Genomic DNA, 27,627 nt, shown 5'->3' with positions numbered 1-27,627 from the left:
TCAATCCTCCAAGGTTGGCTCAGCCCTCCGTCCTTCCAAGGCTGGTCAAATGAGGATCCGGTTTGTTGGGATGCAATAGGCTGACTCTGTAAACACCTTAGAGAGGGCTGCAAAACACTATGAAGCAGTATGTAAGTCTAAGGGCTCTTGCTATCTCTCTCTCTCTCTCTCTCTCTTTCTATTTCTTTCTGTCTCTTTCTCCATGTATATCTGTCTAGTCTGTCTGTCTGTCTATCTGTCCATCTATCTAATTTATCTATCACCTATCACTCATCCATCTACCCATCCATCTACCCATCATCCATCAATATCTATCTATCTATCAATCAATCTAATTATCAACCATCTATCTAATCTATCACCTATCATCTCATCCATCCATCTATCCCATCCATCATCCATCCATCCATCATTCATCCATCTATTTATCATCTACCTATTCTATCATCTATCAATTAATCTAATCTATCATCTATCAATCAAACAAATCTATCTATCTATCTATCTATCTATCTATCTATCTATCTATCTATCTATCTATCTATCTATCTATCTATCTATCTAATCTATCTATCACCCACCCATCAATTCAGTATTGCAGACTAATTCTGGCCACAGCCTGGAATTCGATCCTTACCGGCTCAAGGTCGACTCAGCCTTCCAACCTTCCAAGGTCAGTAAATATGAGGACATAATTTGTTGGGGTGGGGGGGGTGGGGGGGTGCAATATGCTGACTCTCTCTCGAGGGGGCTGTAAAGCTCTGTGAAGCGGTACATAAGTCTAAGTGCTATTGCTATGACGGGGCATTTCCCCTGGAAGAAGGACACCTGGACTACACAGGTGGGGTTTCGACTCACCTCCAAATACATACAGCCATTCATCGACCACCGCAGATGCATGGCCAGCCAACTCGGGAGGAATCGTCGTGTTCAGGGGCAACAGCTCCTGCCAGTAGCCCTCCTGGGGCAGATACATCCAGACATCGTTGGCCAGAGACCCAGTGGCCAGCTCTCCGCCAAACAGAATGAGGGAGCCCTCCCAGGCCACGGCTGTGTGGGAGTGACGAGCAGTCTGGAAATAAAAAGATGAAAAGGTGATCAGTTTGTTTTTAGATTCTTTTTTTTTTAAAAAAAAAACCCCACCTTTATTATTGTTACTGAGGCAGCAAGCATACTTTATACACCACCCTCCTCCTATTTTTTCCCGTAACAATAACCCTGTGGGTTGTGATGAAGAAAATTACCCAATGAATTTTCACGTCTAAGGCGGGACTAGAATTCACAGGCTCCTGGTTGACTGGCCCAGCCTGCTTTCATGCCTAAGGTGGGACTAGAACTCACCCTCTCCTGGTGATTGGCCCAAAGTCACCCAGCTAGTTTTCATAGCTAAGGCGAGAACTAGAACTCTCAGTCTCCTGATGATTGGCCCAAAGTCACCCAGCCAGCTCTCGTGTCTAAGGCGCGACTGGAATTCACACATGCCTAAGGCAAAACTAAAATTCACCTTCTCCCAATGATTTCACCCAGCCAGTTTTCATGCTTAAGGCAGGACTAGAAGTCATAGGCTCTTGGCTATTGGCCCAACTGGCTTTCATACCTAAGGCAGAATTAGAACTCACGCTCTCCTTGTGATTAGTCTAAAGCAGGGGTCCCCAACCACCGGTCCCTGGACCGGTACCGGTCCGTGGAACAATTTCTACCGGGCCGCCGGTTTGCTGGGCGCCACCATCTTGTTTTGATGAAAAAGTGCTTCCGGTGAGCTTTTCCGGGTAGAAAGCGGCGTTTGGGTGCTGAAAGAATCCTCACGCCTTAGTTTCATTGAGGGGGGGCAGCTTCTAAGGCGCGAGGATTCTTTCAGCACGCATGGCAAGGCGAGCCGAGCGACTGTCCCGAAGCCGTCGCAAAGCCCATCGACACAGGTACAAAGGAGGAGTTGAAGGTGGCAGGGAGAAGCAGGGGACAGCTGGCTGGCCGGTCTCTCGGCTCGCCTTGCCTTGTCATGCGTGCTGATGCCGGTACCGGGCCGCAGATGATTTTGTGATGCCGGTACCGGGCCGCGGCACAAAAAAGGTTGGGGACCACTGGTCTAAAGTCTCCAGACTGGCTTTCATGCCTAAGGTGAGACTAGAACTCGCAGGTACCTGGTATCTTGGTGGCACAAAGTTTTTTAAATTCACCCGCAATTTTTGGGGTGAACGCCTAAGTATCTCAGACATAACCTGGGCCTTTTCTTCCTTCCCATAATGTTCAAAGTTCTTTTTTTCAAGACGAGGGGAAATCATAAGGCACTTACGGGGGAAGGGCTAAGCACCCTCTGATGCCAAGTATTGGTGGTGAAGTTATAGAAGACAAGGTCCCCCAAAGCAGTATTTAGATCCAAGCCTAAAGGGGAAGAAAAGAGAAAAGTCGTGAGATTTAGGAGCAGGAGGGGAAGCATACAACTAACCGATTATGTCAGGACAAATGCTCGAAAATGCTCTATTGTCAACGTGGGAGAAAATAACGGGAAAACACTATTTGAAAATACCAGTCTGGTTAAGGCATTTGTGTATCCAAATGTCTTTAAAATGGAACCTATTGTTAGATATAATGATGTTTTGAATGCAAAGGGTGAACTCAAAACAAAACAAGAATTAGATGAACAAGGGATGAATATGAAATGGTATTCATACATGCAAATACATTCCAGATATGAAAAAAGACAATAAGATGGATGGGTTTTATAAAGAATTGACTGAACTAGATAATATTTTAAGAGAAGAGAAGACAAGTAAGGAATAGCTTTCTTCCCACCGCCCACAAAACAGATCACTTTCGTCCGATGGTGAATCACCCGGTGAGATTTTGATTGCGCAGTCCATGGGACAATGGGTTAGTAGAACATTGGGCCGTTGACAGTAAACATCTTTTGAGACCTTCTGACAAGCAAACTCCATGGGGAAGCCAGATTCCCTTAACAACCATGTTACTAACTGCGGTCATTCAGTTAACCCTCTGTGACAAGGAAGCTTGTAAAATCAAGCAAAACCGACTTAACTGTCTTTCTTAAAAACAAACTTTCGGGACTCTATTGCGGTCGTAAACTGAGGATCACCTGAAACCAGAAAAAAAAAAAAGAAATAAGAAGCGATGCTCCTCACCTCCAAAAATGTACAGTCCCCCAGTAGAAGGTAGGAAAGCACCGGCAGCTGCTGTTCGGGGCCAGAAATTGGAATCTCGGATGCTGACATTGTACCACTTTCCAGCCCCTTGGTTGTCACTCAAGGCTAAATCACAGGCCTGACCCACAAATCCCAGTTCACACTGGCAGTGTCGTGATACCTACAGGAGGAAGAAGGAAAAGTTACCAGTGGCGTTCTTCCATCACAATGCAACCAAGGTGGGGCAGCTTCTCTTTCAAATTCTGACCACTGGGCTGATATCACTTTAAGGCCCCGTAGTAAAAAGAGGCCCTGTTGAGACATATTTCTCTCTTGTGCTTCCATGCTGTAAATTGCTGTTTGTTTGAGGTCTGACTAAAGTAGGTGCATGTATATATTCTTTGTACCCTGTTTCCCCGAAAATAAGACCTTGTCTTATTTTTTTTCGCCACACAAAAAGGCACCAGGTCTTATTTTCAAGGGGTGTCATCCACTGACTAACCTCACTTGCGCGCATCGTCCCCGGCCTCCTTTTCGCTGTTAGAGGCTTTCAGGAACTTCTTCTTCTGCAGCCGGCAAGGCTTTTCTGAAGGCCTCTGCAGGCAATAAGAGAGCTCTGGATCGATCCGGAGCTTTCTTATCAGCTGCAGAGGCCTTCGGGAAAGCCTTGCCAGCCTTGCTGGCTGCAGAAGAAATGGGCTGGCAAGGCAGGTGACGGGATGTGTGAGGCCTGGCTACAACTGTCCAAAGATAAGTAGTAGGGTGGCTCTACTCCTCCATCTCCACCCTAGCTTAATTTTTACCTGTCCACTCTGGAGTGGGCGGGATCTTAATTAGGGCTTATTTTGAGGGTAGGGCTTATATTGGGCACACGTGTAAAAATCAAACCTGAAATATTTTTATTAGGAATAGTACCCGAAGGTTACAGTAAAGACAAAACTTATTTAATTATACATGCATTAATAGCAGACAGAATTGTATTTGTTCAGAATTGGAAAAGTGGTAAGATCCCGACAGAGGAAAAAGTAATTGAGAAAATATTTGAATGTGCAGAGATGAATAGGTTAACACTGGTAATCAAAGAAAAAGAAGAAACTGAGTATTATATGGCATGGGATTTATTTTATCAATGGTTGGAAAATAAAACAATAAAATGGACTAGATGGATATATAGAGCAATAAGTTAAGATGGTTAAAAATAATAGATGTATTAAATAATAGCTATAAGAAAATGTGATTATTGTTATATTGGCGAGAAAAGTATTAATTATAATTGTAAGCACAAGATATAGGTACCCAGTCAACACACGGTTGAAATGAAATGGAATTATTGTAAAATATATTTTTAAAAAAATAAAAATCAAGCTAGGATTTACTTTCAGGTTAGGTCGTATTTTGGGGGAAACAGGGTAGATAAAACCACTATTTAAATACAAATCTCTGTTTACTGTATTTGCTCCTGGATTGTTTCACAAAGTCACACGGTGTGCACTCTGACAATTCTATATCTCATATTGTATATTTTAAGCTCTTGTGTTGTTGTCGAAACGTGATGGGAATGCACCCTTATGATAAATCAATGACTCATTGAGGCACAAAAGGACCATCTCTTTACCTGGTTACAGGTGCCATGATTCTGGCAATACGTGTTGCAGTCAGGGACCGAGCAGTCCTTGCTACCCCAGCCTTGGAAGCAGGCACAACGCCCATCGTTATCGCAAATGCCATGACCCGAGCAGCCCATGGGACACAGTGAGACAGAGTAAGTCGCATTGAAGCCCAGCAGGTTGTAGTTGGCGTCACTGAAGAGGTGTAACAGCATCTGTAAAGTAGGAAGGAAGGAGTACTCCCAAGTTGGTGTCAACATGCCCCTGTCGGAGTCTGAATCTGAGGGGGAAAAACAGTTGACAGGGAATGGGAGGGTGACTCCTTGGCTGTGGAGGAAACTGGGGAAGGGAAAAGTCCGGCTGGGCAGAGCAGGGGAGAGATAGAACAAGGGAGAGGGAGTTCAAAGGAAGACCCAGGCCCACCTCATCTTCATCCTAGGGCATGCAGGGAGGAACGGAGAAGGGAGCAATGTGAGTTGCATGGCTTACGGGGAAGGAAAGGGCCCTGATTCCCTTCATTAGCCAGAGCTGGGAAGAGAGTTTAAAAGAGATGCAAGCTGAGTGCGCCGTCTGCTGGGAACAAGCTTGAGTTTATCTTGTGTTGACTTTGGTTATCTGCCTTCCTGGTATCCTCCCAACCATGTTGAATTATGGCCGTTCCTTCATGTCTGGAATTCTTGCTCCTGCCCTGCCGGACTAATTACCTCATCTTGCCTTGTTTGGACTTAATAGTTACAGTTTGTGTTGACCATGTTTTGGATTTGATTCTCTGAAGCCAAAGGCTGTTCCTGGGAGTTTTTCTCCAGCCCAGAAGGTAACCAGGACATTGGGGGCAAACTTGGAGCTATAAAGGGACTCCTACTGACTGTGTAGCTTTTGTGCCACGCCCCGAGTCATCACAACAATGGACTAACTTGGATTCTCCAATCCAAGCTGTGTTCCTTTCCATGTGTGTCTTTTTCAAGTGCTTTGCAGGGCGGGGAGTCCTTGATGTACGGCTGCAATTGAGCCCCAAATCCCTATCGCTACGCGAGACCATTGAGGGAACTCTGGCCCATTTTGCAACCTTTCCTGCCCCCGTTGTTAAGCGAATCACTGCGGGGGTTAGGTTAGTAACGCTGCTAAGTCCACCAGGTTTCCCCCATTGGCTTTGCTTGCCAGAAGGTCACAAAAGGGGATCATGCGAGCCTTGGAGACACAGCAACCGTCAGAAAGATGAGTCAGTTGGCAAGCAATTGAATTTGAATTAGGTGATTGCGGGGATATTGCAGTGAAGTTGGGCACTGCAGCAAGAAAGGTCTTAAAATGGAGCAAAATTCACTTAACCACCCTCTCACTTAGTAACGGAAAATCTGGACTCGGACGTGGTCGTATGTTGAGGACTCCCTGTGACTGGCTGAGACGAGCTTCTATGGAGGAGGCCTCCCCTAGGTTGTGATGTCACCTTGCAAATGATGCAATTTGCATAATGCATGCATGCAAAGTGAGATGTCATTTGCATAATGACTTCATCTTGATTTAAGTGTGTCAACGATAGGAGAATAGAGAGAGTGGTGCAGTAGCCTAGAGGTGGAGCTCTCGCCTCACAATCAGGAGGCTGTGAGTTTGATCCTAGGCAGAGGCTGATATTTCTGTCTCTGGGCACAATGAGGATAGAACAAAGCTCCACACTGGTGACAGGAAGGGCATCTGGCCAGTAAATATTCTGCTAACTCCATTTGGTTGCCCAGACTCCACCCCACAAGGGATTATAGTAGGGTCATTAAATAATGTTAATGATGAATGACAGAACAGAGCCATTCAGTTCCAAGGTTGGAAGAAACGATCGAACTGAACCGTAAAGAAAGAATCTCCCACCATTTGGGCTACCGTACCTTGCCCGAGGTGGCCTCGATGGTAGGGGGCAAAGTGCTGCCACTCAGGCTGGCCAGCAAAGGGCTGCTGGGAGAATCTCCGTCATAAATGAAGAGGTAGTCATACGTGCATTCCGTGTCCATAAACATGAAGGTCAAGAGGATACGGTAGCTGCTGCTAGGAGCTGAAACATACAGGAAAAAGAAAGCTTAGAACTCTGATCCCAGGATCAACAGTGTGCAACACAGTCAATCTTAAGAAAGCGAGTTACGGGGAGTCCTTGACTTACAACCGTTCATTTAGTGATCATTCAGAAGTTACAAAGAAGAAGAAAGAAGGTCAGTTATGATGACTATATGACTATAACTTTGTTGCTTATAGCTTTACAATTTATATTGTTTTATTTCGTAGTCTCCTAGTACGATTTGTGCTGATTCCTGTCACTAACTCTCAAGATTGCCCAATCGGGGACAGCGTTTATGCCTCGACAGATGTTCCCTAGAGGGTGAAATGCCTTGATTTGCAGCCTCCTCCCTTAAACCATCATCACCCACCATACTTCTTCAAATGCTCACCCTCCACCAGCCATTCACAGTTGCCGTTGACTGAGTAGTTGCCAGGTCCATCCGTCACGTAGCCAGAAGCGCTGCGTAGCACCTCGCGGCGTCCCTTACAATCACCGGCATAGGTTTGATGGATCCCGCACAGAGCGAGGGGCAGCAGAACCAGCAGCTTTAAACAACTGGATTTTAGGAGGTCCATGATGGTCTTTGGATCTCCCTGTAATCCAAAAGGATGTTTGGTTAATATAGCTTAGAGGTCTTCAAACTTGTCAACTTTAAGACTTGTGGACTTCAACTCCCAGAATTCTCCAGACAGCTATGAATTCTGGAGGTTGAAGTCCACAAGTCTTAAAGTTGACAAGTTTGAGGATCCCTGATATAGCTGAAAAAATTAAATGGGGTATCAGTGTCCAGCCATGGTTGAGGAAGAAATACAGAAAAAAATATATTCAATATCCTGCATTCTTACACTGGATAAATATAATTATGGTTCCTCACAGAATCAGCCAGATTCTAGATTTTATCCACTTTTTGAGGCCTGCCCAAGGATCTGAGATAGGCAGATGTGTTAAGAGGTGTTATTTGATTTTTATCCCGCCTTTATTACATTAAAAGTAACTCAAGGTGGTGAATATACATAATATTCGTTCCTCCTTCTCTTTTTCCTCACGACAACAACCCTGTTGTTGGGTGGTTAGGCTGAGAGAGGAAGACAGGCCCTAAGTCATGCAGTCTGTTTTCTTTGCTATTAGATGCCAATCTATTCTCTTTAGAAACCGCTCAATTTTATAATGGTTGAAGACTCAGTGTAAATATCATTTTCCATTTTGAGTTTGGTTCTTTTCTTTTCAACCACTGCCTGTGCTCTAAAATTCTGCTAGATAGTAATAAGGAAAGAACATGAAGCAGACAAGGAATTTATTTTCTCAATACAGCTGGGTTGAGGAACAGAAAATCCACAAGAATGAAAAATGAACAAATTGTTACCATTTTTTAAAAAAAAAAACTTGTTAATTAAACTAAATAATTCATTATTTTCCCAGCCCATTTACACCAAAGAACTTAAAACACAATTCTGCAATGGCAATACATGCTCTCAACGGACCATGGTTGGAAAAGAAACGTAACATGAAAATGAAGACATTTTAACAACCTTTTAATTACAACTCCCTCCCACTTTTCTAGTTTTTATGGGTGCCCGCTAGGCAAAACTCCCTCTTTTTTTTAAATTAAGAAAGGTGTGCCAGCTTTAACAGAGAACTAGAAAGCCTACACTTTCCATGCCTTCATATGTGTCCTTCAAACAATTTAAATGCAATTCCCTCCATACCTAAAAAACTGTCTGACCTCTCTTGTTTCGGGGTACCTGAAGGTCAGGCTGGCACAAGGGCTGGATCGGATTTGGTGACCTCTCAGTGTAAATCCTCCCTGGCTGACTTTTGAGCCAATCCCGCCTTCTTTCATTCTCAGCCCAGCCTACCTTGCAGGGGTATTGTCGTAGGAAAGAAGGACACATTATTTGGGCTGCCTCAAGCTTTTGAAATAAAGGCATGCTATGCATCTCACAGTCAAATGATAGATAGATAAAGAGAGAGAGAGAGAGAGAGAGAGATAATGGGATGAATTGGATGGATAGTGAGAGAGATAGCATGGATAGAGAGAGATGGATGGATGGATGGATTATAGAGACAGGTAGGTAGGGAGGGAGGTAGGGAGGGAGATAGGGAGGGAGAGAGAGAGAGATATGGATGGATTATAGAGACAGAAAGTTATAGAGATTAGATAGATAGATAGATAGATAGATAGATAGATAGATAGATAGATAGATAGATAGATTATATAGAAGATACCATATGATAGATAAATGATAGATGATAGATTAGATAGATAGATAGATAGACAGACAGACAGACAGACGAATGATGGATAGAAGATATAGATAGATAGATAGATAGATAGATAGATAGATAGATAGATAGATAGATAGATAGATAGATAGATAGATAGACAGACGAATGATGGATAGAAGATAGATAGATAGATAGATAGATAGATAGATAGATAGATAGATAGATAGATAGATAGATAGATAGATGGATGGAACAATGGATGAGTGGCTGGATGGCAGATGGACAAAAGATGGATGGATGGATGATAGACAGACAGACAGACAATCAGACAAATATATAGATACAGATAAAAATCTACATTAACCCAAAGGCAGGAAGAAACCAGCAGGGTTCAAAAAAGACACAACACTGGACTCCAAGAAAGGGATCCCTGTACTGAGGTGGGGCGGGGGATCCGGACGTCTTCAGGGGATCGAGGCCGGGTCAAACGGACCGAAGGGAAAGCAGGGACCAGTAGGGGAGCCCCGGCAAGCGATGCAGCGAACCCCGCATCTCCAGGGAAGCGCGAGGGCTGTGCGAAGAAAGAGCCCACCCGGAGGACCCGGGAGTGAAGCCTGAGGCCCGGCTCCCCATTGATAATCGCGGCTCGCAATGGGGTTTAATGGGGTGGGGGGCTAAAGGGGATCTCCCCAAATTCTCGACCCACCTCCGTAGCCGAGAGCGGCTCCGCTGCCCCCGCGGCCCATGTAGAGGCCAGTCCGGGACCGAGGGGGCATCGAGACGAGAGCCCAGAGCGGTTGCGAGCGAGGTACGGAGGTCTCCTCGTCTCTATGGAAAGGGAAGCCATAGAGATGATAAGGCTAGAGCGTGCGAGGAGGAGGTACGGATAGCTTTACAGCAGCTTGTTTCAACCTTGGCAACTTGAAGATGGCTGGACTTCAACTCCCAGAATTCCCCAGCCAGGAGTTGGAAGTCCACCCATTTTCCAAGTTGCCAAGATTGAGAAACACTGTAGTGGGGTGAAATGTGTGATGTCCTGACCCAGCCAGGGTAGCCCCCCACTCTTCCCCTTGACCAAGCGCTGCCTTCCCAGCTGTCAGTTCCTGCAGAAAGACCAGAGACTACAAACCCCATTATCCCCCAACCGACTCAGCCTTGAGGGGTGTCAAGACCCTCTGGCAGCCACAGTTTGGAGGAGGAGGCTGCTTTATCAATTAGGATGTAGAAAAGGAGGAAAGTCAGGGAACCTGCCCCAATTTTTTTCCAATCACTTTTTGCAAAGGGTTGATTCCAGAATTCCTCAGCCAGCTACAATATGTACAATCTATTGTAAGGTAAAGGTTCCCTTCACACATCCGTGCTAGTCGTTTCCAGCTTTAGGGGGTGGTGCTTATCTCCGTTACAAAGCCAAAGATCCAGCGCTGTCTGAAGACATCTCCATGGTCATGTGGCCGGCATGACTAAACACCTTCAAAGGCACACGGAATGCTGTTACCTTCCCACCTATTTTTCTACTTGCGTTTTTTACGTGCTTTTGAACTGCTCGGTTAGCAGAAGCTGGGACAAGTAACAGGAACTCGCTCCATTATGCGGCACTAGGGATTCAAACCACCAAACTGCCAACCTTTCTTTCTGATCAACAAGCTCAGCGTGTTAGCCGCTGAGCCACCGCCTCCCTACAATTTATTATACCTAAAGGATTATTTTCTGCCTTCCTCTGATCGTTGCCATCCTTCTCACCCATGAAACTGCTACACGATGTATTTTCTTTTGCCAACGCAGATAAAGGATGGTCCAGGGGATAAAGTTGTGTCTTTGTGTTGGATAACAGCCGCCGCTTTTCCAAGGGACCAGAATGGCTTCCACAACTCTTAAATGAAGATGAAAAAAGCGGAACCCAGGGCTTCCCACATTTTAAGCATTTATATTTCGGCTACAATGTGTTCTCTGCATACTGTTCTTTTAAAAAAAAAAAATTTCCCACCTTTATTTTTTTATATATATATAAATAACACAGCAAACATATCTAATACTTCTTCCTATTTCCCTATAACAAGAACCCGGTGAGGTGGGCCCCAACATTCAATGCAGGATCGAAAGCTTGATGACAATTCAAGCAGGAGGAGGAGGAAGGAGTACAAGCATTCATTTAGTGTCCGTTCAAAGTTACAACCACACTGAAGAGACCTACGACCGTTTTCGCGCACTTACGATCATTGCAGCCTCCCCATGGTCAGGTGATCAAAATTCAGGTACTTGGCAACTGGCATGTATTCGGGACGGTTGCAATGTCCCGAGGTCATATGATCAGTTTTTGCGACCTGTCAAGCAAAGTCAATGGGGAAGCCAGATTCACTTAACAACTGTGTTACTAACTTAACTGCACTGATTCACTTAACAACTGTGGCAAGAAAGGTTGTAAAATGAGACAAATCTCAACTTGTTCTGACCCAAACCTGGTTCCAAGGAAGCAAACACAAGACAAAGGCAACAGCACAATCTTTTAATGATTCTTTACGAATCCCGTTCCTTCACGGTTAAAAGGTTGCTTCAACCCAATTAGCTCCGATAAGAAAGAGCCTTGCCAAGCTTTTGCAAGGCTGCCAAGAACACCAGATAAAGTTACTAAGCAATAATTCAAACCAAAGAGTCTCCAAACACCAACTCGGATATTTCTAGTGTCCACTAGGCTCTAGTGTAAAACTTCTTTGCCTTCTGCAAAAAACTGCAGTTTCTCAGCTGGTTTTTATCTCCTCAGGGAGGGGCCATTACCTTGCAGCCTTACTCCCATGTCGCCCATGCTGCTGCAGCTGCTCTTTCCTTTGAGCAGCCCTGCGCGCACGTGCATTGGGCACGGGCTCCTTGGGGACCTCTTCATCACTCTGCCAGCCTCCACAATCTCCAAAGGCAGCATTCCACTCCCAGATGGTCCTGGCCCCATCCCTGCATCACACATAGGCCCCTCATCTGAGTCCTCCCACTCCGAGCCCTCAGCCGTCCACACCTGCTGCCGGCGAACCACAACACAACTATCAATGGAAACTCAGCAGTGGAATTTTTTGGGTTCATCTCTGGAGATAAGTCAAGGATTACCTGTATTAGGTATGTTTGCTGCCTCAAGTTATTTATTAAAAAATGCAGGATAAATATATATTTTTAAAAAGTTGTTCGGGGAAACATCTTCACCGTTTACAGTGTTCATTTGCAAAGAACTCAAATGTGCGGGAGATGGAGGACCCGTAAAGAGCTTTTCCAAATGCAGAATCCCAGCGAAGATTTTAGGCTACTAGTTAAAGGTGCTTGGATGCTTCTGCCTCTAAGCTATATGGATGAGATCTGCTGATGTGTTCCTGGTATTTCTGCATTCCGCTACTTTTTCTAGACCACACTACAAAATTGTAAAGTTTCCACCTGTGATTATATGATAAATGAGCTACTTTCTGAAATTAAAAGTTCAAGCAAGTGCAGCTGCCGGTGAGAAGATAGTCTATTCTTACCAATTCATGCCACACTAATCAGGTGGCATTTTGCAAAGCTGGCATCAGACACCTCTGAATAGTGCTATTTTGTGGCTGACTGGAGGAAACGTTTTAATGATGGCATGAGTGTGATCTACACACCTCAGTAGAGGCACCACAGAATGGAAATATTTTGCTTTGCAGAGCTCTGAGAAGAAAAAAGAGGCACATCGTTGAGATACTGATTTTCCCATGGATATTGACAAAAAATTCAATCCATCAGCTTCATAAAGTCAGCAGAAACACTTGAAAACCAGTATGATTCCTTCCAGTGGTTGGGATTCGTTTTTGTTTTTTTACTATCGGTTCTGTGGGTGTGGCTTGGCTTGGTGGGCGTGGCTTGATGGCAGGGGAAAGATACTGCAAAATCCCCATTCCCTCCCCACCCCACTAACCCGCTTTCCAGCTCCGTTCTCTTGCGCAGGGCACCAAATGTGGGCCAGCCAATCAGCTGGGACTCTGGAGGCAGAGAAGAGATGGGGGCGGGGCCAGTCAGAGGCGGCTCCGAACTACTACTCCAAATTTTCACTGACGGTTCTCCAGAACTGTTCAGAACCTGCTGAATACCACCTCTGATCCCTTCTCTGCAGTACTATATATATAATGATGCTGCTAAAGCTAAGTTTTCCACACTTGGGAACTTCAAGACATATGGACTTCAACTCCCAGAATCCCACAGCCAGCATGCTAATGACGTGTAAGATGAGTGGACTTCAGTTCCCAGAATTCTCTAGCCAACATGGATGGCTGGAGAATTCTGGGAATTGAAGTCCACCTGTCTTAAAATTCCCAAGGTTAAAAAGCAGTGCGTTAAAGGCATTTGTGTCCAACACATATACTTTCGTTCACTGTTGTATTTTTTATTCTTTATAGCGAATGCTGTTCTGAAGGTGGGTTGCCTTAAATCACTTCAAATCAACCAACAATGTATGTTGTTGGTAATGAGATGATGTAGGAGTAAAAGCACTGATTTGCTTTGAACTAAGCCTGTCTCGTTACAAAATTCCACCTTTTTAAAAAAAAAAAATAGCTACTTTAATAGATTAAGAAACTATCTCATCCTTTCACAGAACTATCATTTCCACGGATCCTTATCTGATTGCTGTGTCACATTAACAAAAAAAAAGGTTTGGTTCTATAAGTTTTGTAGATTATCCCAAGGAAGAAAGCGAAGTGTATATTACATCGTCAGCTTCTGTGGTCAACAGGCAATTTTACCAGAAAAAAAAAGAATAGAAATGTTCCATGTTCAGGTATCTCTTCCTCCTTTTATAAGCAGATGTTTCCCTGAAAGAGTCACATGCTTTCGCAGTGAAATAGAAACATGAGAATACTCTTTATTTTGGCAAAAGAAAAGGGGGGTGGAAGCAAAAACGTGCTCTTGTGGTTTTCAGAAATTCACCATGATCAGGGAGCAGAACCCACAGCACCTTCGTTTTAGTTTATTATTTATTTATCAAATTTATTGGCTGCTCATCTTACCACAGGGTAACTTAGTTCCTAGGAACTAACAGGAACAACATAATTACCCTGGGGAACCAGGACAGAGGGACCTAGAAGATTCAAACTATCTTCACAAGGTAGCAGAAAAAAAAAAGTGGACCAAAAAATGTTCATATGCAGTCATGTAACATGGAGATATAATTACAAGGCAAATCTGGTTCCTCATTGTGGGATCCAGACCGGAAAACCACTGAATCACAATGGCGGCTGAGGAAAACTAGATGATCTTGATCTACAGCAGTGTTTCTAACCTTGGCAACTTTAAGACGTATGGACTTCAACTCCCAGAATTCTCCAGCTGGCCATGCTAGCTAAGGAATTCTGGGAGTTGAAGTCCACTCGTTATCAGTGTTGGAAAAAACACTGGTCTACAGGAAAAAGTCAGCCGAAGATAGGCCTGTCACTCCAAGTTTACGACCTGTGGACTTCAACTCCCAGAATTCCTGAGGCGGTTGTGCCGGCTGAGGAATTCTGGGAGTTGAAGTCCACAGATCGTAAAAGTGGCACACCCCTGCTCTGAGTGAACTCGAAGAGAATTTCCACCCATGTTCATTCAATGCTTGGCTTCCCCTCACAGAAGCAACCCCAGAGGGGTTGGGAAAGCTTAAGACTGTCCCATGGGGGAAGGACCAGATATGACCTACAGACTAATTGGGTCACAGCGGAGGAGCCAGGAGGTGGCGGGGAAAGTAGGGCTGAACCCACCCACCCAATCTTGTCTTCCTGGTATCGTTGCAGGATCCCAGAAAGATAGGATTGGACAAAAGGGGAAGATGCCACAGGTGAAAGGGGTCCCAGGAGAAAAACCAAGATGGGGGTGAGGCCCAGAGAGGGAAGCCCAGAAAAAGTCAAGATGGGAATCGGTCTAGCCAAGAGGGAGAGTCAAGGGACCCTTAGACGGGCCGAGCGCCGGTTGTATGCATGCTAAAATACTCGGTGTAGCCGTTATGTTGGTGTAGTTGGGGCGCATGGAGTTGGTAGGGCGGAGGCTGAGTCTCGCTCCCCAGGGAGGGCTTCAACAGCACAGGGGCACCGCTGAGCTCAGAGGTAGTGACCACGCAGTTAGAGGTCAGGCTACGATCGGCAGAAGAGGTGTCTTCCATTTGCTTGCGGGTCTGCAGGAGGAAAAAGTAGGCAGAAAGTCCAAATAAACACCGGCAGGAAAGAAAGAACCATGGTCTCTGTCACCCTTTCCTCCTCTCCCCAATCTAAAGCAATAAGATCAAGGGACGTGGAGGGACGCAGGTCGAACAACTGAACATTATCCTGCCACCTTGAACTGTCTTTCGATTCCAGGTGGGTTTGACTTGTTGTTGTGGCCTGCCAGTGGAGCTGGCGGCAGACTCGGAGAGTGGGGAGGTTGGGGAGGAACCTGGGCCAGTCCCGGAGTCTGGGGAAGGCTCTGACGAGGGCTCTGCATCAGAGGCAGAGATGGGGCCAGGACCGTCTGACAGTTATCAGCTGCCTTGGGAGTTGGAGATCAGTGGGGCAGAAGAACAGCTGGAGCCTGTTCCCAGGGTGCACATGCACAGAGCTGCCGGGAGAAGGGAACAGTTAAAGAACAAAGGTCGACTCGGGAGTAAGGGCAAGTAATTGCTGCTATAGCATGATGTTTGGAAGCTATCGGCCTGGCAATTCTCCAAGCCTAATAAAGGTCTGTAGTTGTGAAATCTCATGAAAGACTGTTTGCTGGGACTTTGCTGGAGAGGGGATTCATTTTAACCTAAATAAAAGAAGTTTTATCGGGACGAGGAGTTGGATTCATGCTTTAGGGAAGCCTAGGTCAGAACACTTGTGCTGGTTTTTCTTTCCTTTTTTTAGCAGGCTGGCCTAATTTAACGTTTTATTCGTTGTGGATGTTTTTCGCTTCTTCTTTGATCTGAGTTATGGCCTTTTTTTAAAAAAAGAAATAAAAATTTAAGCGGATGCCTTTGTGTAACCTTATTATCATATTGTTTTGCTGACTGCTGTAAACTGGCAAGGGAGACTCATTTATCCAGCAAGCAGGTTTAAAAATTCATTAGATCAAATTAATGAATTACTCTGACATCACAAGCTACAGCAGCACCCTTGGCAGTCTGCAGGGAGATCGGATTGGTCTGGCATGGCATAGCCAAACCAAAGGGAACAAGAACTCATAAGAATGAGAACAATTCATCAGTGGAACTGTGCTGTCCCAGCCAGTCTGTGGGAGTTGGATAGTTACTTAGGAATTATGAGCTGTCCTCTTAAGGACATCATGGTAAATGTAGTTAAAGGTATCCTGGGAAATGTAGTTCATGTCACGTGGCTACATCTGTAATCCTGATTGGTCACTAAATTGACCCTCGAGGGGCTGAGGGAGGTATCCTCCATTCTTGCCTGGACTCATGAACTGATAAGCAGCTTACCGCTACAAGATGGGTTAGGAAAATAACCATCTTTTACCTGCAATGCTGATATACAAAGGACTGGTCATTATAGAAGAGCTTCGTTGCAAATGTGAGTTATGAAGATACCTGATGTACCAATAAATGTACTTTGTTATGGATGTTTTGTGGAATTATCTGTCTGCATCTGCACAGCCTCAAATCCACCTCTCTGCATGAGACAGGACAGAATAGGAACCACTCACCTCTCAAAGTTGTGAGTGCTCCAACACTGGTGGGTTTTAAGAAGAGATTGGAGAGCTATTTGTCAGAAACGGTATGGGGTTTCCTGCCTGAGCCGGAGGGGGTTAGACTAGAAGACCTCCAAGGTCCCTTCCAACTCTGTTATTCTGAGTGCAAAAGCAATGTAGAACTATGTCAGTGTGGAAGGTGTGGAAGGTAGCAAACTCTACACCTACTCTAGTGCATGGAGAAAGGAGTCCACTTGTTCTGTGTGATGGTGCCATATATACGCCATGAAACCTCATAAGCTAAGTGGAGATACAGTGTGTGCATAGTTGTCCATTACGTCACAATCACAAGTGCCTTATGACATTGTCATCCCACAAACGTTGCCAGTTGTATCCTTGGCGTTATCACCTTTAAGTTTGCAAGTTGCAGGCTGGGTAAGCTACACCAGGGCTCTCCAACCTTGGCAACTTTAAGAGTTGTGGACCCAGAATTCCTGAGGCAGCTTTGCTGGCTGAGGAATTCTGGGAATTGAAGTCTACAAGTCTTAAAGTTGCCATGGTTGGAGACCCCTGCTCTATACCCATCCTTTCCTCTACAGCCTTTTGGATTATGAAGCTAGCCTAGATGGAAGATCTAAATATTATAACTTTGGGCAAACCCTGAAGGGAAGGGGGCGATCTGCCTACAGTTTTTGGATTATATGGAAACAAGAATCCTTAGCAAGAGCCATGGTGGCGCAGTGGTTGGGATGCATAATTGCAGGCTAGCTCTGCCGATCACCAGTAGTTTGATCCTGACTGGCTGAAGGTTAACTCAGCCTTCCATCCTTCCGAGGTCGCTAAAATGAGGAGCCAGATTATTACGGGCAATATGCTGACTCTGTAAACAGCTCAGAGCGGGCTGTAAAGCACTGTGTGAAGCAGTTATATAAACCTAAGTGCTATGGCTATGGCTAGCATCTCAGCTAGGCAGGGAAACGTGGAAAGATAAGACACAGATGAGAAAGGTAACCATTGCAGAACCATAGAGATGTCGTCCTTGCAAAGGATGTCATTGGTTTGAAAGAAGGACAGAAGGATAGAAAAAAGGCTATCTGCAGTGACCTCTCTTTGACTTCTGGTCAAAGTCACCCTTGGATTATCTGTTATGTCCTCAGGGATAGAAACCCAGAGTTTGCTGCCTCTGGCCTGGACGAGGCTTATGGGACAGCAGAGGCAGAATAAGCAGCGGTCCTTCGGAGGAGGCGTCTCCAAACTCAGCAACATTAAGACTTGTTGGACTTTAACTCCCAGAATTCCCCAGCCAGCTGAAGTCCACAAGTCTTAAAGTTGCCAGATTTGGAGATCCCTGTTTTTGAGAATCAAGCAACCATTTGTAGAGAGTAAGGAAGATGACATTGATGGAGATTCACCAGAGAAGAATGTGCGTATCTCTAACTAGATCACCTTTCTTATTCTGTACACCAGGGGTTTCACACTGGATTTCTTCGAGGGTCAGATCAGAATTATAGTTCTCCTCTGCGGGCTGGCGGCCGGGGGTTTGGCATGGACAGTTTTTGGGCTGTTTTTTTTTTTTTTGCCATTATTGGCCTGGTTTTCAGCCTGTTTGGGCCCCAGTTTTTGAGCTATTTTCAACCTGTTTGGGGCCCATTTTTCAGCCCCTTTTGGGCCTGTTTTCTGGCTTTCTTGGCCCATATTTGCTGCTGTTTATGGCCCATTTTTGGCCAGCAGAGCGCTGCAGGAGGCTGGAGGGTAAAAAAACAAGGCGCGGAGGGGGCATTTTAGCCGCCAGAGGCACCGCAGGCCGGTTCATTTCCTATTTCCACGGGGCCGGATTTAAGCACCCCTGTTCTATCCCATGTTTATAAAAAAAAAAAGGGGGGCCACCTAAGGACATCATGTGCAATTCCACAAAGGTGTTTTGTTTGGTCAGCTCTAATGTCCTAACCATTTAAGGAAGGGGAGGCTCAGACGGGACCCTCTCCAATTCTCACATTGCTGGTGTTGCTTCCCGTACTCTGGGGGATGGAGAACAGCTCCGTGAAGTTGGGCACCGAGTCACTGATGAACGTCACGTTGCCGTAGACGTGGTGCGGAAATTTGGCCCCCGTGGCCGCCTCCTCGACGATCCCAATCTGTGACGTCCTCACGTGGTACGGGAAGTTCTTATTGGCGGCCGAGGGCCTGGTTATAATCTGTGGAAAGGAAGGAGGACGAGAGAACAGCCGGATGAAGCCACCACGTTTCCGATGGCAAGTCCTTCTTCCTCTGTGGAAAAAAGTCACCTTCCTCTTTCTTCTTCCTTCTCCAGCAAGCTATTTCATCAGCGTTTTGATGGATAGTCTGCAACTGGCTAGATTCACACAACTTAAAACACAATCTGTCCCAAAAGTGCCTTTTCTTTTGCAAAAGGCAACTGGACTTTCTCGGTTTTCTTTGAAAGACATTTCACTTCTGATCCAAGAAACTTCCTCCGTTCTGAAGATTCTGAAGAACTAAAGAAGCTTCCTTGGATGAGAAGCGAAACATCTTCGGAAGCTTCAGAACTGAAGGAGCTTCTTGGATGAGAAGCAAAATGTCTTCAGAAGCTTCAGAACTGAAGAAGCTTCTTGGATCAGAAGTGAAAAATCTTCAGAAGCTTCAGAATTGAAGAAGCTTCTTGGATCAGAAGCGAAACGTCTTCAAAGAAAAATAAGTTGCCTCTTGAAAAAGCATATTTGAGACAACCATAACCTGGTTAGACACTAAACTCAGTTTCTCAATTGCTATCTACACATAACATGTCCAAATAAATTGCAGCTTAGCACAAAGGCCTGCCTCAACAGCACATTAAGACAACAGGACATTAAGACAACCCCAAGTCCCTAGATCAGGGGTCCCCATGGACTGGCACAGGTCCAGGGCATGCCAGAAACTGGGCCACGCAAGCAAGCGAAGCCCCATCCGTGGGATGCAGGCAGCACATGAAACCACACACCCCTCAGTCCATGGAAAAACCTCTCTCCACAGAACCAGTCCCTGGTACTCCAAAGGTTGGGGGGGGGAGGGGGAGAAGATCCTCTACTCTAAAACATAAGCTGCCCAAACCCATTTCAGTTTAGCCCAACGTGCTGAGCATCCGAGCCACTGTTTCTGAGCATTAAAGTTCAAAGTCCAAAGCCTTTATTGTCATTGTACACCATGCATAAAACGAAATTGGTTTAGCCCAGTGATGGCGAACCTTTTTGTTGTGGTGTGCCGAAAGCGCACGTGCATGTCGGCACCCACAATGCAATGCTCCCGTCCATGCATGTGCGCGCAACACCCCGCCTCGCCCTCTTACCTGCACTGCACATGCATGTGCCCCCCAGCTGATTTTTGGCCCGTTTGAGGCTGTTTTCACCCTCCCGGAGGCTCGAGGGAAGCCTTTGCAGCCTCCGGAGGCCAAAAAAACAGGCCCGTTTCGGCATTTCCGGTATTTCCAGAAGGCCTGTTTTTCGGCTTTCTGAGGCAGCAGAGGCTTCCTTTGAGCCTCCGGGAGGGCAAAAACGGCTCAAACAGGTCAAAAATCAGCTGGGAGGTGCACGCATGCGCAGTGCAGGTAAATTTGGCTGGGGCTTGCGTGCCCGCAGAAATGGCTCTGTGTGCACACACGTGCCATAAGTTTGCCATCACGGGTTTAGCCTCTACTGGTGCAGTCTGTGCAAGAATACAAGACAACATGAATAATACGCCCACACACCCCACTATGACACCAGGAGCTCAAAGCCACAGTGTCTACGCATGCCGCCATCTTGGAGGGGCGGGGTGAGAAAAGGCCTGTCACAGGAATTAAAAATTTTAGGTGATGTGAAAATTCTTACCAGGAAAACCGCGTGAGCGTAGAAATGAATCCCTAGTTGAATGCCGTTGACTATTTTCTCCCGAGCCCATTTTGGTATGCCAAAGTTAGCGATAAGCGCGGTGACCGGGACGGCAAAAAACCTACACAAGAACAAGACGCTGGCTAAGGATGCAGATCTTCCTGCCTTAAGCATTAGACTTCGTGTCAAATGGTCCTTGACTTAACATCCGTTCATTTCGTGATCATTCAAAGTTACAACAGCACTGAAACAAGTGACTGATGGCCAGTTCCTGTGTTTACATGCTGGCTGGGGAATTCTGGGAGTTGAAGTCCACCCATCTTAAGGCTGCCAAGGCTAAGAAACACTGCCTTAAACTAACAACTAAGCCTTCATGGAGGGACCTCTAGCAGCCAACATAACAATGGTGGAACTGGGACATAGCAATAGAACTTAGACTTATAGACTGCTTCATGGTGCTTTCCAGCCCTCTCTAGGCAGTTTACTGAGTCAGCCTCTTGACCCCAACAATCCGGGTCCTCATTTGACCCACCTCGGAAGGAGGGAAAGCTGAATAAACCTGGAGTTGGTCTGGATTGAACTGCTAGCAGTCGGCAGAATATTAGCCTGCAATACTGCATTCTAACCTCTGCGCCACCACGGCTCTTCATATTCAGTTACTTAATCTTTTATTTATGTGTTATCAAAGATTTTAATGCCTTCATGTTTTTATACTATTGTAAGTCTCCTGGAGTCACTCGAGAGAGAGTGAGACAGGCAGCATATAAATTTTAATGAACAAATTAATACCTTTTGACAGGACCCCCACCAAAAAAATATTTTTCCTGCCCTGTTAATCTTCTAAACTTACTGACCAAAGGGTATAAGCAGCAAAGAATGGCACGTAGAAAGGTTGTTTCTCCGGGAATTGCTTGAGAGTGATGAGTATCGCGTAGCAGAACCAGATGTAAGCCACAAACTGCAAAGCAATCAAGCCATAACCAGCCGGAGATTCGTAGGTGTACAGTACTTGAGCCTGATCGAAGAACTGAGCACCGAAAGGAAGGAAGTGGGTATAAAAAACTTGGGGAAGTAACGATTAAAAAAAGCTGCACAATTTCCGCAGAGCAAGATGATTTCCCCCACTAATCAGTTATGGAGATTTCTAGATTCATTGTAGTGGGGTAGCAAGCTGCCACCCCCATTCAAATCTCAGAGTAAAAAATTTGATTTATTAGGAGTGACCATGTCAGCGTTAGCTGGGCGCAGCTGACGCTAAAATACATCACTCATTTTCCCCTTGACCCTGGTCTTCCCCCCCACCCCTGGATGTATATTCTCCAATGGGACACATCCATAGCCAAGAGTCATCAACCATACTCTCCAGTAATATTCTTGCCCGGGGACAACTTTGAGCTGCCAAGGCCATTATCTGAGGCATTTAAGGAGTTCACTGCTTTCCCCCACTCCCTTTCTGCTGTCAATTAAAAAGACCAAAGGGATATTTTTTTAGTTGACACTAATTATAGTTCGTGCTACGAAGTTGTGCAACAAAGTGCAACAAAGTTAAGCCTTACCCTAATTTATTGATGGTTCGGGATGACCTTGGTGCTCTTAAGAGCTTGATAATTTTCTTGCAGACGTTTCACGATCCAACCAGGTAACATCATCAGTGCTAGAAGGGAGTGAGGTTTGTTCTGTGTTTATAAACCCCACTCCCTTCTGAAACGGATGATGTTACCTAGTTGGGTCATGAAAACATCTGCAAGAAAACGTCCAAGCTCAGGGACCGCCAAGGACCCCACAGTTTCCTCTTGCTTCTACGTCCGCTCCTCCTCCCAAATCCCCACTTCCTCCTAGCACTGATGTTGACACCTAATTTGGTAACAAAACATCAGCGCAAAAATCACCACACTCGGAGAGCACCGAGGCTCTCTCATTTCAACCCGGAGCTAATAAATAATTCTCCTTTGTTGGTTCTTGACGATTTGCAAGACAAACTAGGCAGGGAATTTACATTAAATCAAATTCCTGACTCATCTAAGCTGAGAAGACGCGCAAGCTTCTTGTGGTTAGGAGTGCTAGCACATTGCTGGGGTGGCGGGAGACAACAACTATTTTTGCAGTTGGGAACCACGGCAGGAAAGACCGTGTGATCTAGGAAATAACCAGAACACAGAAAAATGCAAACTAAATCTGTGTGGCCCGCAAAGTGTACGTAGCTGAAACGGGAAGGGAACTCACCTCAGCCTCGTAGATAAACAGCACAACATGCGTGATGGTGTACAGAGTCATGTACACCGAGAGCTTGATGGACCCTGTGTGACTGATCCGACCCCTGCCAAAACAAGGAGCCATGAGCCAGAATTATGAAAAAGGAAACACTGCCTTGTAGGCTAACAAACTTCTTTCCCCTTAAGAACACAACAACACAAATCCCAAGCTATTCTCCACAATCCTTTTAGTCAGGGGTGGTGTCAGGATTCCTGCAGTTGCCCCATTTAAATCATGAGCCTCGAGCCAAACTTCCAAAACTTCCAAAAAGGATTTATTGGGTGTTAAAATGTCCAGCATTGCCTGGGCCTAGCTGACTCTGAGACACATCATTCGTTGTCACCCTTGACCCTGGTTTTCCCCCTCTGGGTGTATCGTAATTCATATGTCAGAGCTCCAACAAATCCACCTTCACTCAAATCAAAAGTCTCTAGCCGCATCTCTCAGAGAAAAGAAAATTGATTTATTTTGAAGTGGCTATGTTGGTGTTAGCTGGGTGCAGCTGGTACTCAATCACATCATACCTTTCCCCCTTGACCCTGGTCTTCCCCCCACCCCCTGGATGTGACTTCTCCAGTGGGACACATCCATCTCCAAAAGTCATCCATCATGCTCTCCAATCACCTTCTTATGCTGCGACAACTTTGGGCTGGCGGGATGATTATCTAGGCCAGGGGTGTCCAACCTTGGCAACTTTAAGACTTGTGGACTTCAACTCCCAGAATTCCTCAGCCAGCTGGCTGAGGAATTCTGGGAGTTGAAGTCCACAAGTCTTAAAGTTGCCAAGGTTGGACACCCCTGATCTTGGCATTTAAGGAATGCCTTGTTTTCCCCCACTCACTTTTTCTGGCAGCTAAAAAGACCAAAGGAGTATCCTTTTAGTTGACATCACATTCTCCAGGGAGACACATCCATAGCCCAGAGTCATCAATCATGTTCTCCAGTTAGAAATTTGCACAGCAGAAACTTCAGTCACCTAGTTACTATCTTTGAAAAACTACTTATGGAATGCATTTTCGGTGTCCAAGCTGCCGCACTTGCGCTTTCAAACCCCTTTCCCCCCACCGTTTCTGAGAGTGCGCTTTACGCACGTGCTAAAAGGGCTCAACACCACCCTCTGTATCAACGCTGTGCTGTTTTTTTTAGCTCAGCGGAGGCACGGCAATCCACTCTGCCCCGCGAGTCAGCTGAACTAAAAAAAAATCAAGAGAATATAGAAGATGGAATAATGGGGGTAGATGGGTGGGGCCAACCAGAGGTGGTATTTGCCAGTTCTCCAAACTACTCAAAATTTCCGCTACCGGTACACCAGAACCGGTCCGAATGGGCTAAATACCACCTCTACGATTAGTTCCAACTGCAGAATTTTTGAACATCGCTCAACTTCCCAATCTCTGTTGCTTTTTCCACCTCAATATGGTTCACACGTGCTCCGCTTCCTAACTCAACAATTTTTTCTACATTTCTTCTTCCCCTTTGGATCCTCCTTTAGAATGATAGGAAGCACAGATGTGGTCAGAGCGGTAAAATCGTTCCTTTTCCTAAAGCTACAGTTCTCTATAGGTAGTCCTCGGTTTATGACCCGTTGCTTAGCCACTGTTCGAAGTTACGACAGTCCGGTGGGTACGTATCCAATTCAGCCCATCCCTCCCTCTCTGTAATCCCACCCTATCACCGTCTCTATGGTTCCACGCCCCTGCCGTCGGCTGTGCTGGTACCTGGTGACCGTGAATCCTTTTCCCAGGAGAATGAGCATCAGAAGGAAGATCAGAAAACTGACAGAAAAAAGGAGCTTGGCTGGAATTGGGGAGAGAAAAAAAGGAGATAAGTATGTGAACCTAAGGCAGTAAAAGATTTAAAATAGTCTTCATAAGGATGGGCTGAGGCACAACACCGCTCCATAAAACTTAATATGGTCGATTGCATCTTATCTGTGCAGAAGTGTCATAAAGAGAATTAGGGGACTGGAAGCTAAAACATCATAAAGAACAGTTGCAGGAACTGGGTATGTCTAGTCTGATGAAAAGAAGGACTGGGGGAGACAGGATAGCAGCGTTCCAATATCTCAGGGGCTGCCCCAAAGATGAGGAAGTCAAGCTATTCTCCAAAGCACCTGAGGGCTGGACAAGAAGCAACGGGTGGAAACTAATCAAGGAGAGAAGCAACTTAGAACTAAGGAGGAATTTCCTGACAGTGAATTAATAAGTGGAACAACATCCTTCCAGAAGTTGTAAATGCTCCAACACTGGAAGTTTTTAAGAAGAGGTTGGATAACAATTTGTATGAAATGGGATAGGGTTTCCTGCCTGAATAGGGGGGTGGACTAGAAGACCTCCAAGGTCCCTTCTAACTCTGCTATTCTGTTCTAGTCTCTACTCTATCTAACTTAGGTCTCTCCAGATACGGTGGATGACAACTTCCATCCTCCTCCACCTCATATCGCCAAAGTTCCAACAGTTTTAGCGAGTGAAGAAGGCTGAAAGCTGAACAAGCAAAATGTAAGTTTCTGCAGCTTCCATAGATATGGACTTCAGTTCCCATAATCCCCTAACCAGAACCTCTATGGCTGAAAATTCTGAGAGCCGAGAGTTCCACTTATCTGGAAACAGGGACCCTACACTAAACGATACTGGAGTTCTCTAAGTTTCAAACTGTAACTTTTCAACCCGAGATATCGGAAATTGTAGGTGGGGCCAAGAATGGAACCTGGCCCATTCCCATGAAGTGGAGCCCACAAGGTTTTCCGTGGTCTGATCAATGCGATAAATTCCTGACACAGCTGGCTTGGTTCACTTACACTTCCCCAAGAACAAAGAAACCAAGTCCCAGATCCAGATGAGGTGTCAACATAGACATTATGGCTTGTTCATCATAGTTGATGGTTTCATGTTATGTGTGAAACCAGTGACTGTGGCGGTTCCACAAATCATGGCTTAATGGGAATCCATCCGGTAAATGGGAAAGCCCATCCCTGATAACCTACCCAAGATCTTCAGACTGTCGTTTCCAATCCCGTCACTTGCATACTGGCCCCAGTATATGCAGAAGAACATCAGGCTGAGCACTGGAGAAGAAAATAGGAAACACATAACGTGCATGTAACTGTTGTGGTTCGCCGGCAGCAGGTGCGGACAGCTGAGGTCTCTGAGAGCGAGGACTCAGGCGCGGGGCCTGCGTGTGATGCAGGGATGGGGCCAGGACTATTGCAGAGTGGGGTGCTGTCTTCAGAGGTCGTGGAGTCTGGCAGCAGTGACAAAGAGGACCCCGGGGAGCCTGTTCTCAGTGCGTGTGCGCGCACGGCTGCTCGAAAGAAAGAGCAGATGAAGCAGCATGGGCAACTCAGAGTAAGGCTGGAAAGTGATGGTCTCTCCCATAAGGGATAAAAGCCAGCCTTCGGGGTTGGCTTCTTTGCAGGAAGCAAAGAAGTTTCTTTCTACTTAGAGTCCTTGTTGAAGCCTTGCTTACTCCGGTTTGTTTTTGGAAACTTCTGGCTTGGGATATTTATCTGCAATTAGCCTTTCGCAACCTTGAAAGGGCTTGCTCTTATTCGGGAGAATTAGTTTTGAATGACTCTTGGCTGTGAATGCACAGAATTCACAGCGCCACATTAAAAGAGGTTTGCTTTTATACATACTTGTGTTTGTTTGATTTGAACAAGGCTTGGGTCAGAACAGTAACATATAATAATGACATGGGGGGGATTTGTAGAAAAGTAAGCAGAGTTGGGGGGCAGAGTTAAACAAGTCATTGACTGAGAATCAATGCATTCCTACAAAAGTCTGCATCCAACTCCTCTTGAATTCTATTGACCCTTATCTGGTGCCAATTTACCGTTGAACTGTGATTGATTAGATTCCTGTGCCTAGACTTGAGCAATAAATATCCTGAATTGTAACTTAATGCATGGTCTTGATTCTTTGCACCTGGCAGATTTCAGTCACTGCTCTTTCCTTAGTTTTGGCATCTCTCTTCTTTCTATTATTGGATCTTAAATGACAACCCTCATATTTTCTAATTTCTTCCGCTACCACCTGTCTCCACCTGCCCTTTCCCAAAACAATTCCGGGAATCGCAGAACTGCCGTTATTTATACAGCTACCAATGTGAATATTTAGATGCAATCTGTTCCTTACCATCTGTTACAGAAAATGCAGCTATTCTTTTTTAAAGTGGAAGATGCAGACGCAAAATCACAGGAATGCAGGTCAGCTCAAAGGAAAATACTTTATCTTCTAAATCCAAGCCTATACTACAGGTGGAAATAATTTTAATAGGAATTCCCTTTCCCTTAAGCAAAGTCACCCAGTTGACTTTCACGGCTAAGATGGGACTAGAACTCACCATCTCCTGGTGATCGGCCCAAAATAACCCAGCTGCTTTCATACCTAAGGCGGAACTAGAACTCACCATTTCCTGGCAATTCACCCAAAGTAAACCAGCTACTTTTCATGTCTAAGGCAGGACTAGAACTCACCATCTCCTGGTGATTGGCCCAAAGTCATCCAGCCAGCTTTTTGTGCCTAAGTCAGGACTAGAACTCACGGTTTCCCGCTTTCTAGACAGGAACCTTAACCACTAGACCACACTGGCTCCCTGGTTTTCCTCAAACTTACCTTCTACTCCAGCTGCTGTCATGAACATTTTGTATGTGGTGTGCAAAAGTTGGCGGCCTTTCAACAGATCTGGGAAAAAAGCAAAGCCAAAGGAAAAATCATTATTACAATTCAGCGTGTCTGCCACCGATTCCACAATCTTACCAGTGTAGCACCACCCCTGCAATCCAGGTGCTTGTCAACTGGCTCCTCTTTATGACGGATTGCAGTCTCCTGCAATCATACGATAGCAAGAGCAACAGCACTTAGATTTATATACTGCTTCACAGTGATTTGATTGTGATT

The 27,627-nt window shown here is 45.5% G+C and overlaps 2 protein-coding genes across 2 annotated transcripts in view; both read right to left on the bottom strand.

The window, feature by feature from the left end:
- Nucleotides 1-9,817, bottom strand: part of MEGF8 (multiple EGF like domains 8) — a 62,454-nt gene extending 52,637 nt beyond the window's left edge. Inside the window, exons 1-7 of the mRNA XM_087940146.1 lie at nucleotides 9,721-9,817; nucleotides 7,177-7,381; nucleotides 6,622-6,785; nucleotides 4,756-4,962; nucleotides 3,141-3,321; nucleotides 2,294-2,382; nucleotides 859-1,072 (exon numbers count right to left, since the gene is read on the bottom strand). Coding sequence (XP_087796272.1) covers nucleotides 859-1,072; nucleotides 2,294-2,382; nucleotides 3,141-3,321; nucleotides 4,756-4,962; nucleotides 6,622-6,785; nucleotides 7,177-7,363 — 1,042 coding nt within the window. The 5' untranslated portion in view covers nucleotides 7,364-7,381; nucleotides 9,721-9,817. The remainder of the gene's footprint in view (nucleotides 1-858; nucleotides 1,073-2,293; nucleotides 2,383-3,140; nucleotides 3,322-4,755; nucleotides 4,963-6,621; nucleotides 6,786-7,176; nucleotides 7,382-9,720) is intronic.
- Nucleotides 9,818-13,872: 4,055 nt separating this feature from the next.
- Nucleotides 13,873-27,627, bottom strand: part of TMEM145 (transmembrane protein 145) — a 30,095-nt gene continuing 16,340 nt past the window's right edge. Inside the window, exons 8-15 of the mRNA XM_026715383.2 lie at nucleotides 27,343-27,411; nucleotides 25,713-25,793; nucleotides 24,448-24,526; nucleotides 22,700-22,793; nucleotides 21,331-21,503; nucleotides 20,477-20,597; nucleotides 18,629-18,829; nucleotides 13,873-15,150 (exon numbers count right to left, since the gene is read on the bottom strand). Of these exons, the coding sequence (XP_026571168.1) occupies nucleotides 14,929-15,150; nucleotides 18,629-18,829; nucleotides 20,477-20,597; nucleotides 21,331-21,503; nucleotides 22,700-22,793; nucleotides 24,448-24,526; nucleotides 25,713-25,793; nucleotides 27,343-27,411 (1,040 nt within the window). The 3' untranslated portion in view covers nucleotides 13,873-14,928. The remainder of the gene's footprint in view (nucleotides 15,151-18,628; nucleotides 18,830-20,476; nucleotides 20,598-21,330; nucleotides 21,504-22,699; nucleotides 22,794-24,447; nucleotides 24,527-25,712; nucleotides 25,794-27,342; nucleotides 27,412-27,627) is intronic.

The sequence above is a fragment of the Pseudonaja textilis genome, chromosome 10, assembly GCF_049901715.1.
Source record: "Pseudonaja textilis isolate UNSWEBS1 chromosome 10, rPseTex1.2, whole genome shotgun sequence".
Taxonomy (NCBI): Eukaryota; Metazoa; Chordata; class Lepidosauria; order Squamata; family Elapidae; genus Pseudonaja; species Pseudonaja textilis.
The sequence above is the reverse complement of the archived record's forward strand: the minus strand, read 5'-3'. Positions and strand labels throughout refer to the sequence as shown.